At 41.4% G+C, this 17,778-nt stretch overlaps 1 protein-coding gene across 5 annotated transcripts in view; it reads right to left on the reverse strand.

Moving 5' to 3' along the window:
- Window positions 1-17,778, reverse strand: part of LPCAT1 (lysophosphatidylcholine acyltransferase 1) — a 124,972-nt gene that overhangs the window by 104,513 nt on the left and 2,681 nt on the right. For 4 of the 5 annotated variants that reach the window (XM_089776453.1, XM_089776454.1, XM_089776452.1 and 1 more), the window contains exons 2-3: window positions 5,951-6,093; window positions 4,755-4,969 (exon numbers count right to left, since the gene is read on the reverse strand). In XM_089776453.1, the coding sequence (XP_089632579.1) occupies window positions 4,755-4,969; window positions 5,951-6,093 (358 nt within the window). Of the gene's footprint in view, window positions 1-4,754; window positions 4,970-5,908; window positions 6,094-17,778 lie in introns of those variants that run through there. The other variant, XM_089776455.1, reaches the window with a different exon arrangement.

Raw genomic sequence — 17,778 nt, forward strand, 5'->3', positions numbered from 1 at the left:
GATTTGCACAAGTCACACATTAGCTTCAACAAAAAAAAGGGAGGGAGGGTCTTGACTGTTGCTTAAACACTTTACCCTGCTCCCCTGTACCACAATTAGGACGTCTGGATAGATCAATGAACTTCCTAAAAGTGCTGGGGTAGCATACACAGAATTCTGGATTGTTATGCACGTGGACTGAAAGTGGAGTTTTAGATAGATGAATGACAGAGCGTGTAATTGCTACTAAACATAATGCACAAGCCACTTACCCTCACAAGATCACTCTACGGGCAATTTGGCAACTGCTGTAAGCACAACTACAGAGCTATCTAAAGCAACATAAGAAACTCAAAGGAAAACTATTGGATTTTGCAAAATATGATGCTGCAGAAGATTACAATAACCTAGTGCCTATTCTGTTACCAGATGGCATCATTTGTGCAGTGCAATATGGACAACCATCTCAATTTCCAATATGGATCTCAGCACATGGATATGGTGTGTATTTTCCTACTCTTCACCAGAGCTCAACAGAATGCAATTTGGGAGCTTTTTCTACATGCCTTCACAAGAATGTTCCATTCTCTCACTGGTATAACCACACAAATTACGCTCAATGTGGACATGGGTACTTATGCAGAGATGAACAAGCTCCTAATAGAGAGGTACTTGAAGAGTTCCAAAGAAGGCAACTGGGTACTGAAAGATTCCAGCCACAGATTCAGTGAGGCAGATCTGGATCAGTCCCTAGAGTGCCTCAATGCCATTGGTTAAAAAAAAAAAAAAAAAAAAAAAGGAGGAATGAAAAGGTAACAGAACTGTAGCCTCAGCACGTAGAAAATGGGCTTTCCTCTATAATCCATGTATCCAAATTGCAACCCAAACGAACAAATTGTTCAGTCTTGTACCTGATCTTCGAATGATGCACAGTGAATCAACACCAGCACAAAAGCAGCGTGATCATGTTGGTGGAAATAAAGAGATGATGACACTTCAAAAATTCAGATTATTAACAAGTGAGTCAGCCTCCAGCATGTTGCAAAATATTGCAATGAAAGATTTGGCTACAGAAGTGACTCTGGAAGCTCTCCTAAATGAGGAAATATTTGGCCAGGAGAACATGAATCTCTTTGTTCAGGAAAGAGTCATGACACCAAAGGAAAGAAGATCTCATAACAAATTCTGTGACCTACTGAGGAGGACAAGGGCGCTGACATTTTTCTCCCTCTATGCTGCTGGAAAAGAGCTGAAAAGATAAGGTAGTCACAATAAAGGCCGATCTTCTGATACTAAGTGCATAATTATTGCCTATAAGGACTGTGGATTTGCAAAAAATAGTGTGTCCTGAGCAAATGCTAGTTCCATTTAGTCTGAGGTGAATGGGTGTCTAATTTTAAAAGTGTATTATAGCAGTCTTATTTCTAACTAGAGACATCCTTGTCCTCATGCAATAACACTTAATACTACATCCTTTCTAGTGAGGGATGGTCAAGCATGTGTAGTGGCACTGGGAAAACCTTTTTGATGTACAATCATTGAAGCCCCTGCAATTATGTTTGTTGAGTGAGATCATCATTCTATACTGCATTTTAGCAGGGTAATGTAATCTTTGACAGGGAGAGTCAGGATTCTATTAAAGGAATTATGGAACACATGCTCCAAAGCTTCTGGGCCAGTGGATCTAAACTTTTTGGCCCACAGCTCAATGAAGATCTTTCCATGGACCACCAGCCAACTACCCAAGATGATAAAATAGGTGCAGGAGTGGGTAAGAGTATGGGATCTGGCCGTGAGGTTGGGCATAGGAACAGGCTGAGGGTGGAGGTCTGACCAGGAGGTTAGGTGCAGGAGCAGACTAAGGATAGGGGATCTGGGAGGGAAAGAGCAGGAACAGGGTCTGGCAGGAGAGGGATGTGAGAGGGGGATTGGAGTGCAGGGTCTGGGAATGAGAGGGATGGGGAGTTACCTGTCTCCATCTACTCGCAGACACTTCCCCCCTGCTGCTCCCAATCACGTTGATTCTGGCCAATGGGAACAGCAAGAAAAGCCTCCAGGCAAGCAGTTTCCTATGTTTCTGTTCCCCCAGCCACAAAGGAGTGGGAGCAGCAGTGCACAGAACTGCTTTCTTCTCCCAGAAGCTGGATGCTGCCTGCAAGGCTCACATTTGCCTCCCCACATCCTGCAGCAGAAAGCCAGTATTAGTGATCCAAACTCGGTGGAGGTGGGGGCAAGGTTGGAGTGCCAGCGCAGGCTCCTCGCTAAAGGGAGTGTGAACCCGAGCCCTCAGCCCACCTGCAAGTGTTATGTGTGGGCCATGAGAACCAATGTTCATCTGGACCAATTTGGAAAGTCACTGAAGACAGATCTGTTCCATTCTACTGCCAGCCGGAACACTTAGCCCATCCCAGAAATAAAACTGATTTGGCTTATTTCATCTTTGAAAAACTCCTACCCAAATGTTCCAGATACCAAAACAATTTTCATATCTGGACAGTTTAAAGAAGGCAGTATGGTTAAATCAAACCCAACTCTGGACACAAATGAGTTGCAGAGCTGTTCATGGAGAGGCAGACACCAGGACTATACTGCACAGTATGCATATAGAGATTGACTAAATCATGTCAGCACAAGACACTAATATTCTACTGGTAGTGGAAACCTAATAAGGTGCCTTGCTGTATTTTGTTTTTTTCATTCACATTCTTGTGTATACTGTGTGAGAAGCTTCTGACTGTATTTCATCAAGCAGACATAGGAACAATACTTTCCTTCCATGTACTGACAGGCTATGATACAGTTTCCCATTTTTCTAGGCATAGGAAGAAAACTGTTGATAATATTTATGGAGAAAACAAGGACTTGGAAGGATGACCTACAGAATGAAACCACCACTTCAGAAGAAAAGTTAATCTAGAACATATACTAGGGGCTGTGCCCCCTGCTCGCCACACTCGCCAACTCACCGCCCCCCCCCCCCCCGGGGTAGGTGTCTGGCCAGGTGGAGGAGGAAGAGCGGGCTAGGGGTATGGGATCTTGGCGGAAGTAGTGAGGGGGTCAGGCTAGGATGGCAGAGGGAACCTAGCTCCAGCACTCCTCCCCAGCAGTGCAGCTGGAGCAGCTCTCCTCTCCCTGGTCATTTTCCAAGACAGGTTGTAGATTGTAAATGATGCACAGGAAGGATTTAACCTGAGGGGCTGCAAGTGCTGACCAGTGGTGTTCTGTCATTTTCCTTAAATGGGCCTGCCTTAAAGTATGCAATTTCTGGATACCTGTCTGGCTCCGTCCACATATCTATACAAATGACACCATCACAGGATTTTACCCGTGAAAGATCAGGATATATTTGTTAGTCTCTAATGTGCCATGGGACTTCTCGTTGCTTTTACATAAAGTTACTCTCACACCTTCAACACAATCTAGCCTTCCTAAGTGACACTTAGGCAGATATTAAATTCCACCCATTTTTGTCAGTCCACCACATTTTAGTAATTACTATTGTAGAAAGGTCCTATTTCAGACAAACTATTTTTGCTTTTAGGCTTCATTAATTTACATTCAGAAATCTGTAGTTTTTGTTTTTAAACCACGTGTCTACCTCTACAAATACTACAAAACTCTTTAGTATTCTGACTTTGATTAAATAGTGACTTTGCTGTTTCCTGTATTGCTGTAGTTCTAATCTATCCTTTACCTGGAATAGAGATACATCAATGTCACTGACATCTCTAACAGATGTCTTCATCAGACTTGATTGCTCAACACTTGTCAATTCTGCTCAAACTTCTAGTTTAACCATGTCCCCAAAACTTTATAGTCATATGTACCCACCATCTGGTTTCTGAGGTGGAATTCATCCTATCTGTACAGATGCTCTCTTTCTGGGAGTGTTCCACACCCAGTCCCTAATTTAACCCCATTTTCTATAGATCTTTATATCCATAGACAGAGAGTGCTCAGCATCTCAATGTATCTGGCCTGTGTGCATGAAAACTAATAGCTTTATCTAAATGCTTCTGACCAGGGACCTCTAACCCTACATCTTTCTAACAGTCTGAATTCAGCTTCTACAACCTCTCTCCGATACCTCCTTACGTCATCAATATATACCCCAACCATAGGCTTCTTTCCACACTTACTAGACATTTGTTTACCTGTTGTGCAAGATAGAGAAGTTAGTGGGATCTTAAAAGCCATCTCTCTTTCTAATGATGAAACTCCAAATGACCTCGAGCTGCCTCTCTCAAATCTGTAACCACATTACTGAGAGCCAACTTTTTAGAGTAGGAGGGATGAAAAAGAAGAAATGTGTCCTTCCATTTCACTTAGATCCCTTCCTTTCCTGATTTTTCCGCTTGAGGAAGCAGTTCTTGTGAAAGGAATTCTAGGTGGACTTGTTTTACAGTATCCTTGCATATCAGAATTTGTAATAGCTGTGTCTCCCTCTTCTCTTCCAGTCTACACATTGCCCTCAGGATGCTATGTTCTGAGGGATATGAATTCAGAACTTACCTCTGGAGTCTGTGGAATTGTTTGGTTTTGATTCCTACAGTCATTTAACTTTTGTAACAACTATGTCTTACTTTTCAGTTAACTAATTTAATACATCAAAACAGCCTGATAAAAATCTCACTTCCTCACTTGTTCTAACTTAACTTTGTTACTTTACTTAAGGTCTATGCTTAATCTTCCAAATTTAACATGCAGTCATGACACTTCTAGGACTTCATTTTTAATCTTACTTGGAAAGTAGAATTTTGATTAACTGAACTTACTTCCCCATACAGGAATATCTTTGCTTTCTGCCTTCATCACAATGGAAGCCATAGTCATGGTCACAGGAATGGCATCAAAATATGAGGAATGTGGAGCCAGAGTTAATATTGCTGCTTCTGTTGGTAAAGCCTGTCTGCCCTTTACATTTATCCAATGGAATCCTCCAGCAAGCCACATTGCTCTCATGATTGCTTTCAGCAAGAAGTCCACTACTCTGTAAAGAATTTAGATAATGGTTACACTACTTCAAAAATGTAAAAGTGATAAATGTTACAAAAAGTATTTTAAACATGTTGTATATATTCAAATTAAAGCTTTAAACATTTAAAAACACAAATTGTCAATATCACATCAAGTAAATATCTTTCAAATCAATTCATTTGTACCAAATTTTTTCCTTTGTTTATATGCAAATTTTGATCAAAGGCATTTTTACTGGTTTGTGCCTAGATAGTGAAATTGATGTTCACTGACATTTACTAATAAAAATCTAATCCTTCCAAACCCAAGTATTGTTTTATTTTACCAAAACCAAGTTATTTTATTCTCATTTTCTGAACATGGGTAAGCCATTTTCAAGCCAATAGCATCTAGCTCAGCTATATTTTATTTAACTCCTGTGTATTATAGGCATCTTTGTTACACAGAAGTCCTCAAATGTGAAGCAATTAATGCAAACTGGTTGTCACCATCAAGAAAACCATCACTGGATATAGACTTAAGATTAAGAATGCTTTTTATGAAGTATTGACTTTAGTAGAGGTCTTAATTTAAAAATTATGTAACTGTAGTGGTCTAATATTTCCCCCAAAAAAATCCTTCGTTTCAATAAGGAGAAATAGCTATTTATTGAAATAATTCAAGTTAAAGAATATTAAAATAAAACTGCACAAATTGCATATCACTAATCTAAGTTAAATCCACCCTTTCTCTGTAACCTAAGGACCAAATGATAATGCACACAAGTATTAAAGTCAATTCACATATTTTTAACTTCTCATTAGGGAAAAATCTGCTAAAGTGACAGATTTTACACCTGGCACAAACCTAACTTTCCCCTATTGAAAGGAAAACTCTAGTATTGCCAGGTTATTCCAGGATTTCCCTCCTTGAAGCTGCTAAGTTACATAATGGTTATCTTTTTTTTTTGTACCTTAGTGTATGCTTTATCAAATCAGTGAATACAGTGACTCACTTTCGCCACCAGGAGAGGGGCTTTTCAAGTTCTCTCTCAGCAGATCCCATTGATGCAATGAATGCAAAAGGCCAGGCCAGTAACATCATAAAAGCAGCAACAAAGAGTCGGATGGGGAACAAAGTCAATGTCATGAATGCAATCTGCAAAACGCAAACAATTTTGTTAATACATAATCTAGAGTGATGGTAACAATTTTAGTATTTTAAGAAACAGTTAAAAACATTGGTTAAACTGTATCATGCGTAAGGGTGAACTCTTAACTATTTGAGCCAAAACAGATCAACTGAAAATGAAATAATATTTTTCATATAATGACAAACGGGTAAACTATCTATTACACACAGTTACATTAGAAGTACATTGGGATGGGAACCCTGCGATGCAGTTTCAGACTGTGGGACCACTCCCCTCTTAATTCTCCAGCCTGGACTATCTCTCACAATGCTTTGCAAGTGTCTAGTGGTAAATCTCTCAAGGCTCATCAGTCAGCACAACCACATGTGAAGCCCCATACCCTACTAGATTGCATGACTGCTCCTAGAGCCACTCATGAAATCACACGAAGAAAGGGCACCAGCCAAATGCCCCGACTCCCTGCCTTGTACCTCAGGAATAATACCATCCTGCACTGTTCAAGACCTTTTCTGAGGAATTCAAGTTTATTAATTGGTTCACCACTTCATCAATGGCAAGTGGATATACACTAGCCTTCAGAAATCTGAGGGATTTACCAAGAACTCCAAGCAAACTCATGGGTAAAGTTAAATAGTAAAAACTAATTTATTGCTTACGAAAGACAGATTTTAGGTTAAGTGATAGGCAAACAGTCAGAATTGTTATAAAAATAAAATATAAGCACAAACTCTGAACCTTAAACCTTATTACACTAGATACTAGTTAGCTCAAACAATGTTTTTACCCCCACTGAATCTTATAGTTCTTAATACACAGGTTGCCTCTGAAACCGAGGACAGCCTTCTCTTTTGGAGTCGTCAGTCTTCTAAGAGACCTTGTTGATTGCAGCATAGGTAAGGGGAAAAGAAAAGGCAAAGTACTGGGCCACTATGTTCTGTTTTATATCCTCAGTCCATGTGCTTGGAGAACAGAAGTCCAGTTACCTCTAGTTGGCACTGTGGAGTCACCAGGTAAGGCTGAGCAACTCCCCTGATACAGCCTTGTGAAAATCATTGCATTGTAGCTTCTTGCTGGATAATGCCATTTGAAACCTGTCCAGGCATTGGTTATTCCCCTGGTTACTGTCTTTTGGGCAGGTAGTACCTGGGCACTTCCCAAACCCACAACATATTTTAGTGACAGTCATACAGAACAATTTTAATAATTTCATATTCATTAATGGTATACATATTTAGATGAAACTGGGTCTCAGCTGATCATAATCTTTCCCCTGATACCTCTCAAGGCATACTTTCTATGCAACCTCACAATCAGATATAGATGATGAATACGGGGAGGGGTGGTTACAGGGCTCCCCACCAAAGTACAGAGTGTCACATACATCATGGCTGCAAAGTCAAGAACTCAAAAGCAGTACTATTCTAGAACTGATTTTGATCCCTTGTACATATGTACTATGACAATCTTTAATTACACAATCACATACTATATTTTTCCCACAGGACCCCTGCCTCATTCTGTGCATAGAATGGACACTGTACATTTAATTAACAATATTTGTTTTATCATACGTATTGTGACCTGTTCTGAAGAATTATGGCTGTTTTATGGCACTATGGTGGGTTAGCGGTGGTCCTCCCCAGATCAGTGAGAGGCCACAACACCTCACTATGCCTCTGGGCATCAACCACAGTTGTGAATTAGCAGAGTTACAAGCAGGCTGTAGTCATGGGCAACTGTTCAGGCAGAGCCACAGTCATTTGCAGTCTCTAACCCACAATCAGGACACTGAAGAGTCTGAGGCGCAGACCTGAAATCAGAGCCAAGCAATAAACAAACAGCGAACAGGACAGGCACTCAGAGCAGGGCAGTAAAGAGACTGTGGCATGGGCAGTTTTATTCAAGACTGAGTAACAAGAGGGCCGAGCATCCTAGCTCTGGTGTGTGGCCAATGCAAGCAGGCTTCTTGGCCTAGAGAAGGAGGACTTCCACCACAGGGAAGCAGGAGTAGGGGAGACTCAAGTCCACTCATTCTACTGCATCCCAGCCCAAGGCCCTAACTGTGGCAGGGCAGACTGACACTGGGCTGGTAGGGAATTCAGCTGCAACACGCTGACCAGTCTCCTGTAGCAATGCAGCCAAACTAAAATTGGCAGTCCCTGTGCCATTTTCTACTTCTTTCTTGGGATGTACCTGGATCTTGAGGAGCCCTCTGGCTCATCAGAGTAGAAGGCCTGTGACAATCCTAACACTGCCTCCATGGTTTGGTCAGTTAATGGCTCCTGCAGTTCTGCCGAGCCTGCAGCTCCACCAGAATCCATATCAGTCTTCTAGCTCAAGAGTAGGAAGGAGGCATCTAGTTTCTCCAGCAGCTGCAGCCCAACTGAGCACCAGGAGCTGCCTTTTATACTTCCTGTTCCACTGACTTCTGGGGGGTGGAGGGGCAAGAGCAGGCTGGCTCCATCCATCGGTATTCCCAGAGTGGCTGGCCCCTATCTGGCTCAGTAGGAGGCCACTCTACCTCACTACAAGCTTTCATCACTACAGTACCGGTGATTCACAAATATTAACTTTATTTTCACAAAATGAAGGGGTAGTATTCCCATTCTCACAACAGGCAACTGAAATACACAGAGATTAAGGTAAAAGGTGTCAGCTAATTTTGGGTGCCAAATTTGAAATTCCTAGTACTTGATTTTTCAAAAATACCTAGGGAGAAGTGCTATACAATGCTGAGTTTTTAAAAAAGCAACCTAAAAAGCCCAATTCAATCAATTGGCATCATACTGACATCTACCTGGAATATCAGTAGGGTTGGAACCTTTAAATTAGGAATGTAATAGTATAGTCCATTAACTGATAAGCTATAGGTTAGTTAGACTACAGTCATTTCCCTCTCCCCCTTTCCTGGGAACCGCTGCATTAACATACAAAGACACCAGGCCAGGTTTACTGTTGACAAAACAAGGCAATAGCACCTGGAAGACTCTATGAGCATACTAAACATTTATGCCTGGGACAATGGATGCAGTTTAGTCAGTGGTGAGTAGGATGGATTTAGGGCAGTGCACCCCAAACTGTGGTCTAGCCAGCACTGAACATTCATAAAAAGATAGCTAATTTTGTTTCCAGGTACTAAATTACATAAAAAGACAGCCAAAACCATATACAATATTAGAGTGCCTACCAGGTCTTCCACAGTTAAGGCAAACACTAAGTTTCTGTTTAAAGCTCAGTATTTGCAACCACTCAAATTCAGAGAAAGCAAACCAAACCTCAAAATTGATAGATGTATTCTGCAGAAAAACAAACAGGCACTCCCAAGACTGATAACAGCTTCATTCTGCAACTGAGGCACGCTAATTGCAGAAGTTTAACAAAAAAATTTTCAGGCACTTAGATAAACTGGCAGGAGACTCTGGGAGGTATTTCATTAGACACCAAACACTGAAATGTGGTGCAAAGTACCAAAAAGAGAGCTCAAAATTTGAAACAAAGTGTTCAGTTCTTTTTCAAACTCCAGAAAAACCAATGCTGTAGTGATACTTCTGTGGATCGCTAGCAAAGTAAGGAAATTCCTTAGCTGTACTCCTGACAAAACTTCTGCACCAGCTGCACTTTCTGAACCCAACTAGGACTAGAAAGGGAATAGAATGGAATAAAAATTGGCACTGACATTGTACAAGAAGCACAGCGAACACCTCAGCTCCTCCAGCAGCTGATTAAATTTAAACTTCCTACTTGTATTCAATCCCATTTTGAAGAAATACAGCTAGTTCTTCAAATTGAGTAGCAGCACAAAAAGCTGAGGACAAGGACAAAAGTTTAGAAGGGATATTCAGAGGAGGAAAATGGGGGCATAACTTCTCTGTCCCAAATATTAAATTACTTTGATTTAAATTGTGATTAAAATCGGTGGTTTAAAGCAGAAAGCAGGAAACCTTGATTTAAATAGATTTTCTTTTTGTTTTGCATTTGTACTTTAATTTTCTTAATGAAAACTCATTCTCATTGCTATTAAAAACATATTAATTTGCAACTAAATAGAGCCTCTCACACCTAATTTGATACTTTCTGCTAAGCAGTAGGATACTTAAATAAATTTATATAAACAAAGTGTAATTGTATAGCTTAACATATGTGACACTAAACCAGCGATAATTAAGCAACCAGCAGGCTGCATCACCCCTGAAAGCACTGGGACCTGATTAGTATGTACAGGCTAAACTTTCTATAATGTTTCATTACCATAGTTTATTGTGTCAGAGATCAAATGGAGATATTATCATTTAAATGAGACCTGTGGGGTAATATTAGTCTTCATTTCTCTTTAAAATGTGTGACTCAACCTAGTAAAACTACCTGTGAACTGTCTGAATGATTATGCTAATGAATGCAATTAGTTATCAGTATATGCTTAGTACACGAAAATTAGCATCAAAGTATTAATGTACATTTCCCATTCCTCATCCAAGGAAGGTCTACTGCAGGGCTGGGCAATAATTTTTGATTGGGGGTGGGAGAGGCCCTCCAAGAATTTGGAAAGTGGTTGAGGGCTGCACTCTTCCATGATATTAATAGAGGAGATGCAGGATCTGGGATGGAGGTTGGGTGCAAAAGGGAGATTGGGGTAAGGGAGGGAGTCTGGGTGAAGGAGGCAGTTGTGACCTGGGGCACTGGACTGGAGTGGAGGGGTTGGATTGTGACCTAAGGTAGGGAATTGGGGTACTGGAGGAGGTGCAGGGCTTTGGGTTAGAAGCTAGGGCAGGAGGAGACTGATGTGGGGCAGAGAATTGGGGTGCCAGATCTGGGAGAGGATGTGGGTACAGGAGGGAGACTGATAATATGTGTATGTGGAGTAGGGGGTACAAGGCTGGGGAAGGGAGGGACTGGGGTGCCAGAAGTAGGCTCTGACAGGAGACTTACCAGCCAGCAGCAGTTCCTGAATCAGCCTCCCTGACTGCCCTGTCCCCGCAGACTGCAGCCATGTGTTCTAGAACCCGTTGTGCTTCATGGCTGCCTGTTAGTGAAGCAGGCAGCTCCCACTGGCCAGTTTCTGGCCAGAAACCATCCAACTGGATTATGCTGGGAGCAGGAACAGTTCCTACCCCCACTCCCCCCCCCCCCCCCCCCAGGCTCACAGTTTTTAAAGAAAAACCAACCAACAGCCATGTTTCTGAGCAGTGTGTGGGTGGAATGAAGCAAGTGGAAGCCTGCCTGGGACTCCCCGCAGCGTCCAAGGGCCGGATCCAGTGGCTTGGCGGGCCGGATGCTGCCCAGGCCTGGCCTACTGTGATCATTTGCTGCCAAGAGACTTATCAGCTGAGCTTCAAGCTATAAAGGAAGCAAGAATCAGGCCTGAAACTATCTCAGATACGCTTAAACATTGACAGGGAAAGTCCAAGCTTCTAAAACTGAAATCTCCACGTCTATTCTGGATTAGCCCTGAAATTTCTCAGGGAAGAGTTTGAACACATTCTGCACATGGACTCCATATGGAACTACAGTAAAACTCCAATAGTCCATCATCCAATTGTACGGCACTCCCAATAGTCCGGCATCAAAATGGCAAGAGCCTGGTGAGTGAGCTTCAGCAAAAAACGAGTCACAAGGCAACAGCGGCAGCAGCTGAACCGAGCGAAAAGGGTAAAAAAGGGTTAAAAAAACTAAAACATTACAGTATACTGTATACAGTCTATACAATAAAAAGGGTTAAAAACACTTTATATACAGTATATATACTGTATATGGTATATAACCATCTTATAGTACCTCCTCATAGTCCGGCATATCCAATAATCTGGCACCATCTTGGTCCCAAAGGTTCCGGATTATCGAAAGTCTACTGTATAACCTTTTACATTGATTTCAGAAGGACCCTTACAAATCTATCTCTGCCATGAAACTGACCCAAGAACTCTATTCATATCTGTGTGTATAATGATCTTGAATCATACAATTCTTTTTACTTTTTTAATAATAAATCTTAGATTTAATTAATAAAGATTGGCTGTGAACAAGTATTTGGGTAAAATCTGAAATATTCATCCATCAAGGCTGTGTCCAGACTCAGGTTTTTTTTTGGGAAAAGTAGCCTTTTTCCGAAAAAACTTCACCTGCGTCTAGACTGCAGCCGCGTTCTTTCGAAATTAAATCGAAAGAACGCGGCTTTTCTTTCGACGGCGGTAAACCTCATTTCACGAGGAAGAACACCTTCTTTCGAAAGTGCTTCTTTCGAAAGAAGGCGTTCTTGAATGTAAATAGGGCTTCTTCGAAAGAGAGCATCCAGACTCACTGGGTGCTTTCTTTCGAAAAAGCGGCTTGCTCTTTCGAAAGTTCCGCGTGCAGTCTAGACGCTCTCTTTCGAAAGACGCTCTTTCAAAAGTATCTTTCGAAAGAGCCTCTTTCGAAAGAGGCTTGCAGTCTAGACATAGCCCTAGTGGGGTAATGTGTCTGATCTCTTGGGACTGATAGAAATCAATGGATAGTGAATAAGGATTTTAGTAACCCTCCTATATTAGACTCGGCTGTCTGGTTGGGAGCCAGAATTGTATTTTGGCTTCTTGGTAACCAATAAGATATTACAAAAGCTGTTTGGTTACTGTCTTGGTGAAATCTAATTATAGACTAAACTGCCAGTTTGAGGATCAGCTGCCCTGACCGAGTTTTCTCAGTGTAGCCCCTCCACTGACTATGATCAAAACATACATTTATTCAGATTCTTAATTTTACATTTGTAGTACGTTAAGATGCTGCATGACATTCCTTAACTTTTTACTTGTGAATTTCTATCAGGCTACATTTGGATGGAAATTGGAATGCAATTAAAATGCACAGGAGCAGAATGTAAAGGTATGTTTTGCATTGCAAGCTGTTTTGTTGAAAACTTTTCTTACGTATCCAGAACATTTAAGTTTAATAAATCAGTTTGTTTTAGTTAACAAAAGGAATAGTAGTTAATGAGGTGAAGTGATTGTTTCTGATCACCATGTCCTTTGAGCATGTCTATCTACTAGATTTCATCCTCTAATCTGGTTATGGTATTAGGCCATGTCTATATTAGTGAGCTTAGAGTGACAGCTGTACTGCTACAGATGCGCTACTGTGCACTTATGCAGTCGCTCTATGCTGAGAGGAGAGAGCTCTTTCATCAACATAAAAAACCCATTTCAACAAGCTATGTCAGCAGGACTAGCTCTCTCGCAGTCATAACACTACCACTTATGCCAATGTAATTTAGGATAAACTTAAAAAACAACAAATAGTATGGTAGCACTTTAAACACTAACAAAACATGTAGATGGTATCATGAGCTTTCATGGGCTCAGCCCACTTCTTCAGAACTTAGGTCACTCAAAGGAGTGTTATTTTCACACCCCTGAGCAACGTAAGTGGTAGTGAAGACTTGGCCCTAGACTGGAGGAGGAAGACAAGCTTTTCTCCTAATTGGTTTCTTAACTTTGAATTAACTAGTCCAAATGAAAAAAAAATTGTTTGCATACACACAAGAGGCTACTGCCGTCAAATGCTGATTTGGCACTTCAATTAATGCTATTTACAGCTGTCTACCTGTAACTTCCATGAGTTTCATTTTCTTTAAAAGTCAGCCAGCAGACATGAACACCTTGAATGGTTCACTTCCAGCCCTGAAATATATTATCGATGGCATGACTGATGGATGATTAGGCCACAGCAGCATTTTTCTCTTCTGCGAGTAAGGCTTCTATCCTGGTACTCAATATGGAGCTGAAGATGAAGCTAAAGGAGCAAGGAAGGAAGTTTCACTCCAAAAAGCTCTCAAGTACTGTCCCTCCCTGATACATTGTGAAGATTACCAAGGCAGAACTGGCAGCAGAGACCACAGCTCCTACTTTCAGCAGCTCCGGCCAATGAGCCAGCCATTTTTCACCTGGACGACAGCCTGAAAAACAGGGCTTCTCAGTTCCTGTGCCAACTTCAACTAAACTGCTAGCTCTGTTACACAGACCTTTCCACCACAATTCTTCCCCCTTCTTACTATCCCATTGATAGACTATAGAACATGATGGGAAGGAGCAAAGACACAGATGACAGAACTGGAAGCAGCTTCTCCATCTGATAAATCTCCTCACTGAAGAATCACAGGAAACATAGTCCAACAGACATTATCAGGTGCACCTTACGGACAAGCTAGGAATACCCATAGAATCTGGGGCATAATTTCCCCCCCAATTTCCCCACATTTTTTTAAAAAGAGGAGAGAAACAGACAAATATTGGCAGAGAGATTGAAGAATAGGGTCACTACATAGCCTAGCAGCCTAAAATTAGTTCTCTAATATTTCATATCAGTCTCCATCACACAACTTTATTCCACAGTTGATCTATATTAACGTTCATTCTTACTTTTAAACAAACAAACAAAAAAAGGATGGGAAGCCACAATTATGAATGTTCATAAGGTGAAGGTTCGTAAATTAGGAGATACAACAAGAAAGCTACCACAACAAAGAGGCAGCACTAAGAATGGAAGTAGCTGGCAGATTTGGGCGATTCTGTCACTTTTTGTTGGGATAAACAGTTATGAGTAAGAAGAAATAACTTAGATTATGTTTGCACTTAGGAATTTTTGAAAATTAACAGCTGCCCCAGACTCCTACCCCACACTCCCTTCTGCATTCAACTTCCATTCCAGACCCCACACTCCCTCCACAGAAAGGTAGGGCCCCTGACCACTTACCAAAATTGGAGTGCCCCCCAAAAGTTACTGCCCACCTCTGAGTTATCTAATTCTCTGCAACTTTAAGTTAGTAGATATTGATTCCTTAGAGCTGAAACAGATCTGGACAGTACAGAAGACACATTCCGGGGTTCAAACTGGGACTAAGGCCTTTTCTACAATACCGTACGTGGTAGATCAATGCTGAAGCGATGGATCAACCGGTCAATTCATTGTGTCCGCTTAGACATCATAAGTCAATCTCTGAGCGTGCTCCTATTGATGCTGGTACTCCACCAAGACAAAATGGTAAAGAATTACAGTGGAAGCCAGAGTGTGACTGATGTGTGGCTGGCAGGATGCAACTATGCACAGACATGTACTGTTAGCTGCATGCTGTTTGTGATAAGTCCAGATTGGGAGCTACAGAAGTAAAGACTTATGAGGCACCTCAGTTTGCAAGGTAGGGGAAGGGAAAAGATCACAAAAGGGAAAAGTCAGAATGAGACTGGGGTCTCCAGTGGCTATACTCTGAGGACAGCACCGCCAATCACAAAGATTAAAGAAACAGGCTACGTCTACACTGGCCCCTTTTCCGGAAGGGGCATGTAAATTTCACCAGTCGTCGTAGGGAAATGCGCGGGGGATTTAAATATCCCCCGCGGCATTTAAATAAAAATGTCCGCCGCTTTTTTCCGGCTTTTAAAAAAGCCGGAAAAGAGCGTCTACACTGGCCCCGATCCTCCGGAAAAAGCGCCCTTTTCCGGAGGCTCTTATTCCTACTTTGAAGTAGGAATAAGAGCCTCCGGAAAAGGGCGCTTTTTCCGGAGGATCGGGGCCAGTGTAGACGCTCTTTTCCGGCTTTTTTAAAGCCGGAAAAAAGCGGCGGACATTTTTATTTAAATGCCGCGGGGGATATTTAAATCCCCCGCGCATTTCCCTACGACGACTCGTGAAATTTACATGCCCCTTCCGGAAAAGGGGCCAGTGTAGACGAGCCCATAGAGTCAGGGGTCTCCACAACAACACCAGGAAGGGCACAATGAACTCAGAACTTGTCATCTTGCGCATGGGTGTTATGTTTATTGGGCAGGGAACTCTGAACTCCAGCAGCAACCCCAACACCGGTGGAAGAGAGAGGAAGGTGTAAGTGCTTTACAGTTTCCATGTAATGCTGAGAAAGTCACTTACCCCAAATTTTAAAAAAATCAACTGATGCCACCTGGGAGAGAATTTTTGGGTAATCTGGGGCCTCATTTGCAGAAGGACTGAACTATCACTAAAGTACCTGCAAGCTGTGTTTTGAACATATAAAATGCTCTTAAAAATCCTAAACACTATGAAAAAGCCCAAGGTATCTCACCCCCCCAAAAAAATCAATGAAGACTATCTTCTTTGCAAAGATTCCCATCTTTAAATTAGGAAAAATGCCCATGAAAAATAATTTTCTGACAAAAATACCCTTCTGTCAAAACCAAAGTTTTCTTTGACAAAAATTTCAGTTTTGCCATTCTATTTCAAATTTCCATTGGAAAAATAGAAATGATAGGCTCCCTGGCTGCCTGCCCGAAAGCTGTTTTCAATTTCACTTTCTTCCAGTAAAACTGACGAAAAGATATTCAGTAACAGGGAGGGCTAGATCTAAGAGATAAAGAACATCAGGGAGGACTCTCTGTTTTACTTCCTCTGGAACTTTGGAAGAGGGAGAAGAAAAGAATCCAGGTGCTCCACCTCTCTCCCCCCCAGGGCTAAAGAGGAGCTAGAGAGTCAGTGTGCTCTACCCAGTTGAATGCTCTTTTCAATTTAAGAGGCGAAATGGCAATGACCTGGGGAAGGGAAAACCAGAAAATTCTGGTTCCACTCTCCCTAATCAAAAATTTGCTTTAAATTCCTTTGGGGAGGAAGGGGGGAGGGGGACGACACATTTTCAGCATTATTCAGGTGAAAGTATTTTTTTAATGCAACATTTTTCCATAAGAAAAGGATTCCCTTCTTCAGTCAGCTTTAAAGATAACAGCTTAGTTTGAAGCACTCAGATGTTAGTGATAGATGCTTTGGGAAGAAAAGGCCATGAGGAAATTAATTCAGTGCAGAGGCATTATTAATGGTCAATCACAAGCCATTAATAATGCCTGGAACCATGCACTGAATGACAAGCATAAAAAGAAATAATGAATAGCTTTTCATTCAGTAAGCACCATCCATCCTATGAACTGAATGAGGCAGAGGTCCAGTGGAAAAGAGAATAAGCAACATGTTATTAAAAGCTGTATGATCACAAGACAGCTAAATTAAAGTTGCGTAGGCTACATTAGTTTTGGCATTTCATTAGTTCTCAATTCTTGACTTCCCATATGAAAAAACATACTTATACCTCGGATAGTAAATTTCTTAGGAAATTATCAAGATCTCCTTTCAAAATTCTGCTAGAAGCAACCAAACAAACTGCTCACAATGATATTTTGTTGTCATATGGTTATAAAAACAAGACAACTGTTTTCATGATCTGGTCACTTTCACGTGATAATATCTCATCTGCTGCCAGGAAGGCTCACACATTTCTAGTGAAAATGCATCAAACAGATCCTTAGTTTTTTTAATGGCTTAACCAAGAAAGAACTTGCAAATATTCAAAGCGTCACCATAGTCAACAGCTTATAAAAGGCAATTCTTCCACCTATCCTTTTCAAATCATACAATTTTCCCCTCCCAAGTAGAAAAATAACATTTAAATTAGGAAAAATTTCTTATTGTTTTCTTGTCTTGCATGCAAAAGACAATACACACTCTCCATGCGCTCAGGAAAATGTATGTCCACTGCGGTAGGCACTAATCCTTTTATATGGCCCCTTAACGCACACTACAACTAACAACGATGAAACCTATTTATTTCATTGGGTGAAAACTTGCATTTCCAAAGCACTGCTGAGGAATCCTGTATTTAAAAAAAATTCTGGCTGGCACGCAAGTCCTGTGCACACACACACAAGGCG

The sequence above is a fragment of the Pelodiscus sinensis genome, chromosome 2, assembly GCF_052426305.1.
Source record: "Pelodiscus sinensis isolate ZL-2025 chromosome 2, ASM5242630v1, whole genome shotgun sequence".
NCBI classification, from domain to species: domain Eukaryota; kingdom Metazoa; phylum Chordata; order Testudines; family Trionychidae; genus Pelodiscus; species Pelodiscus sinensis.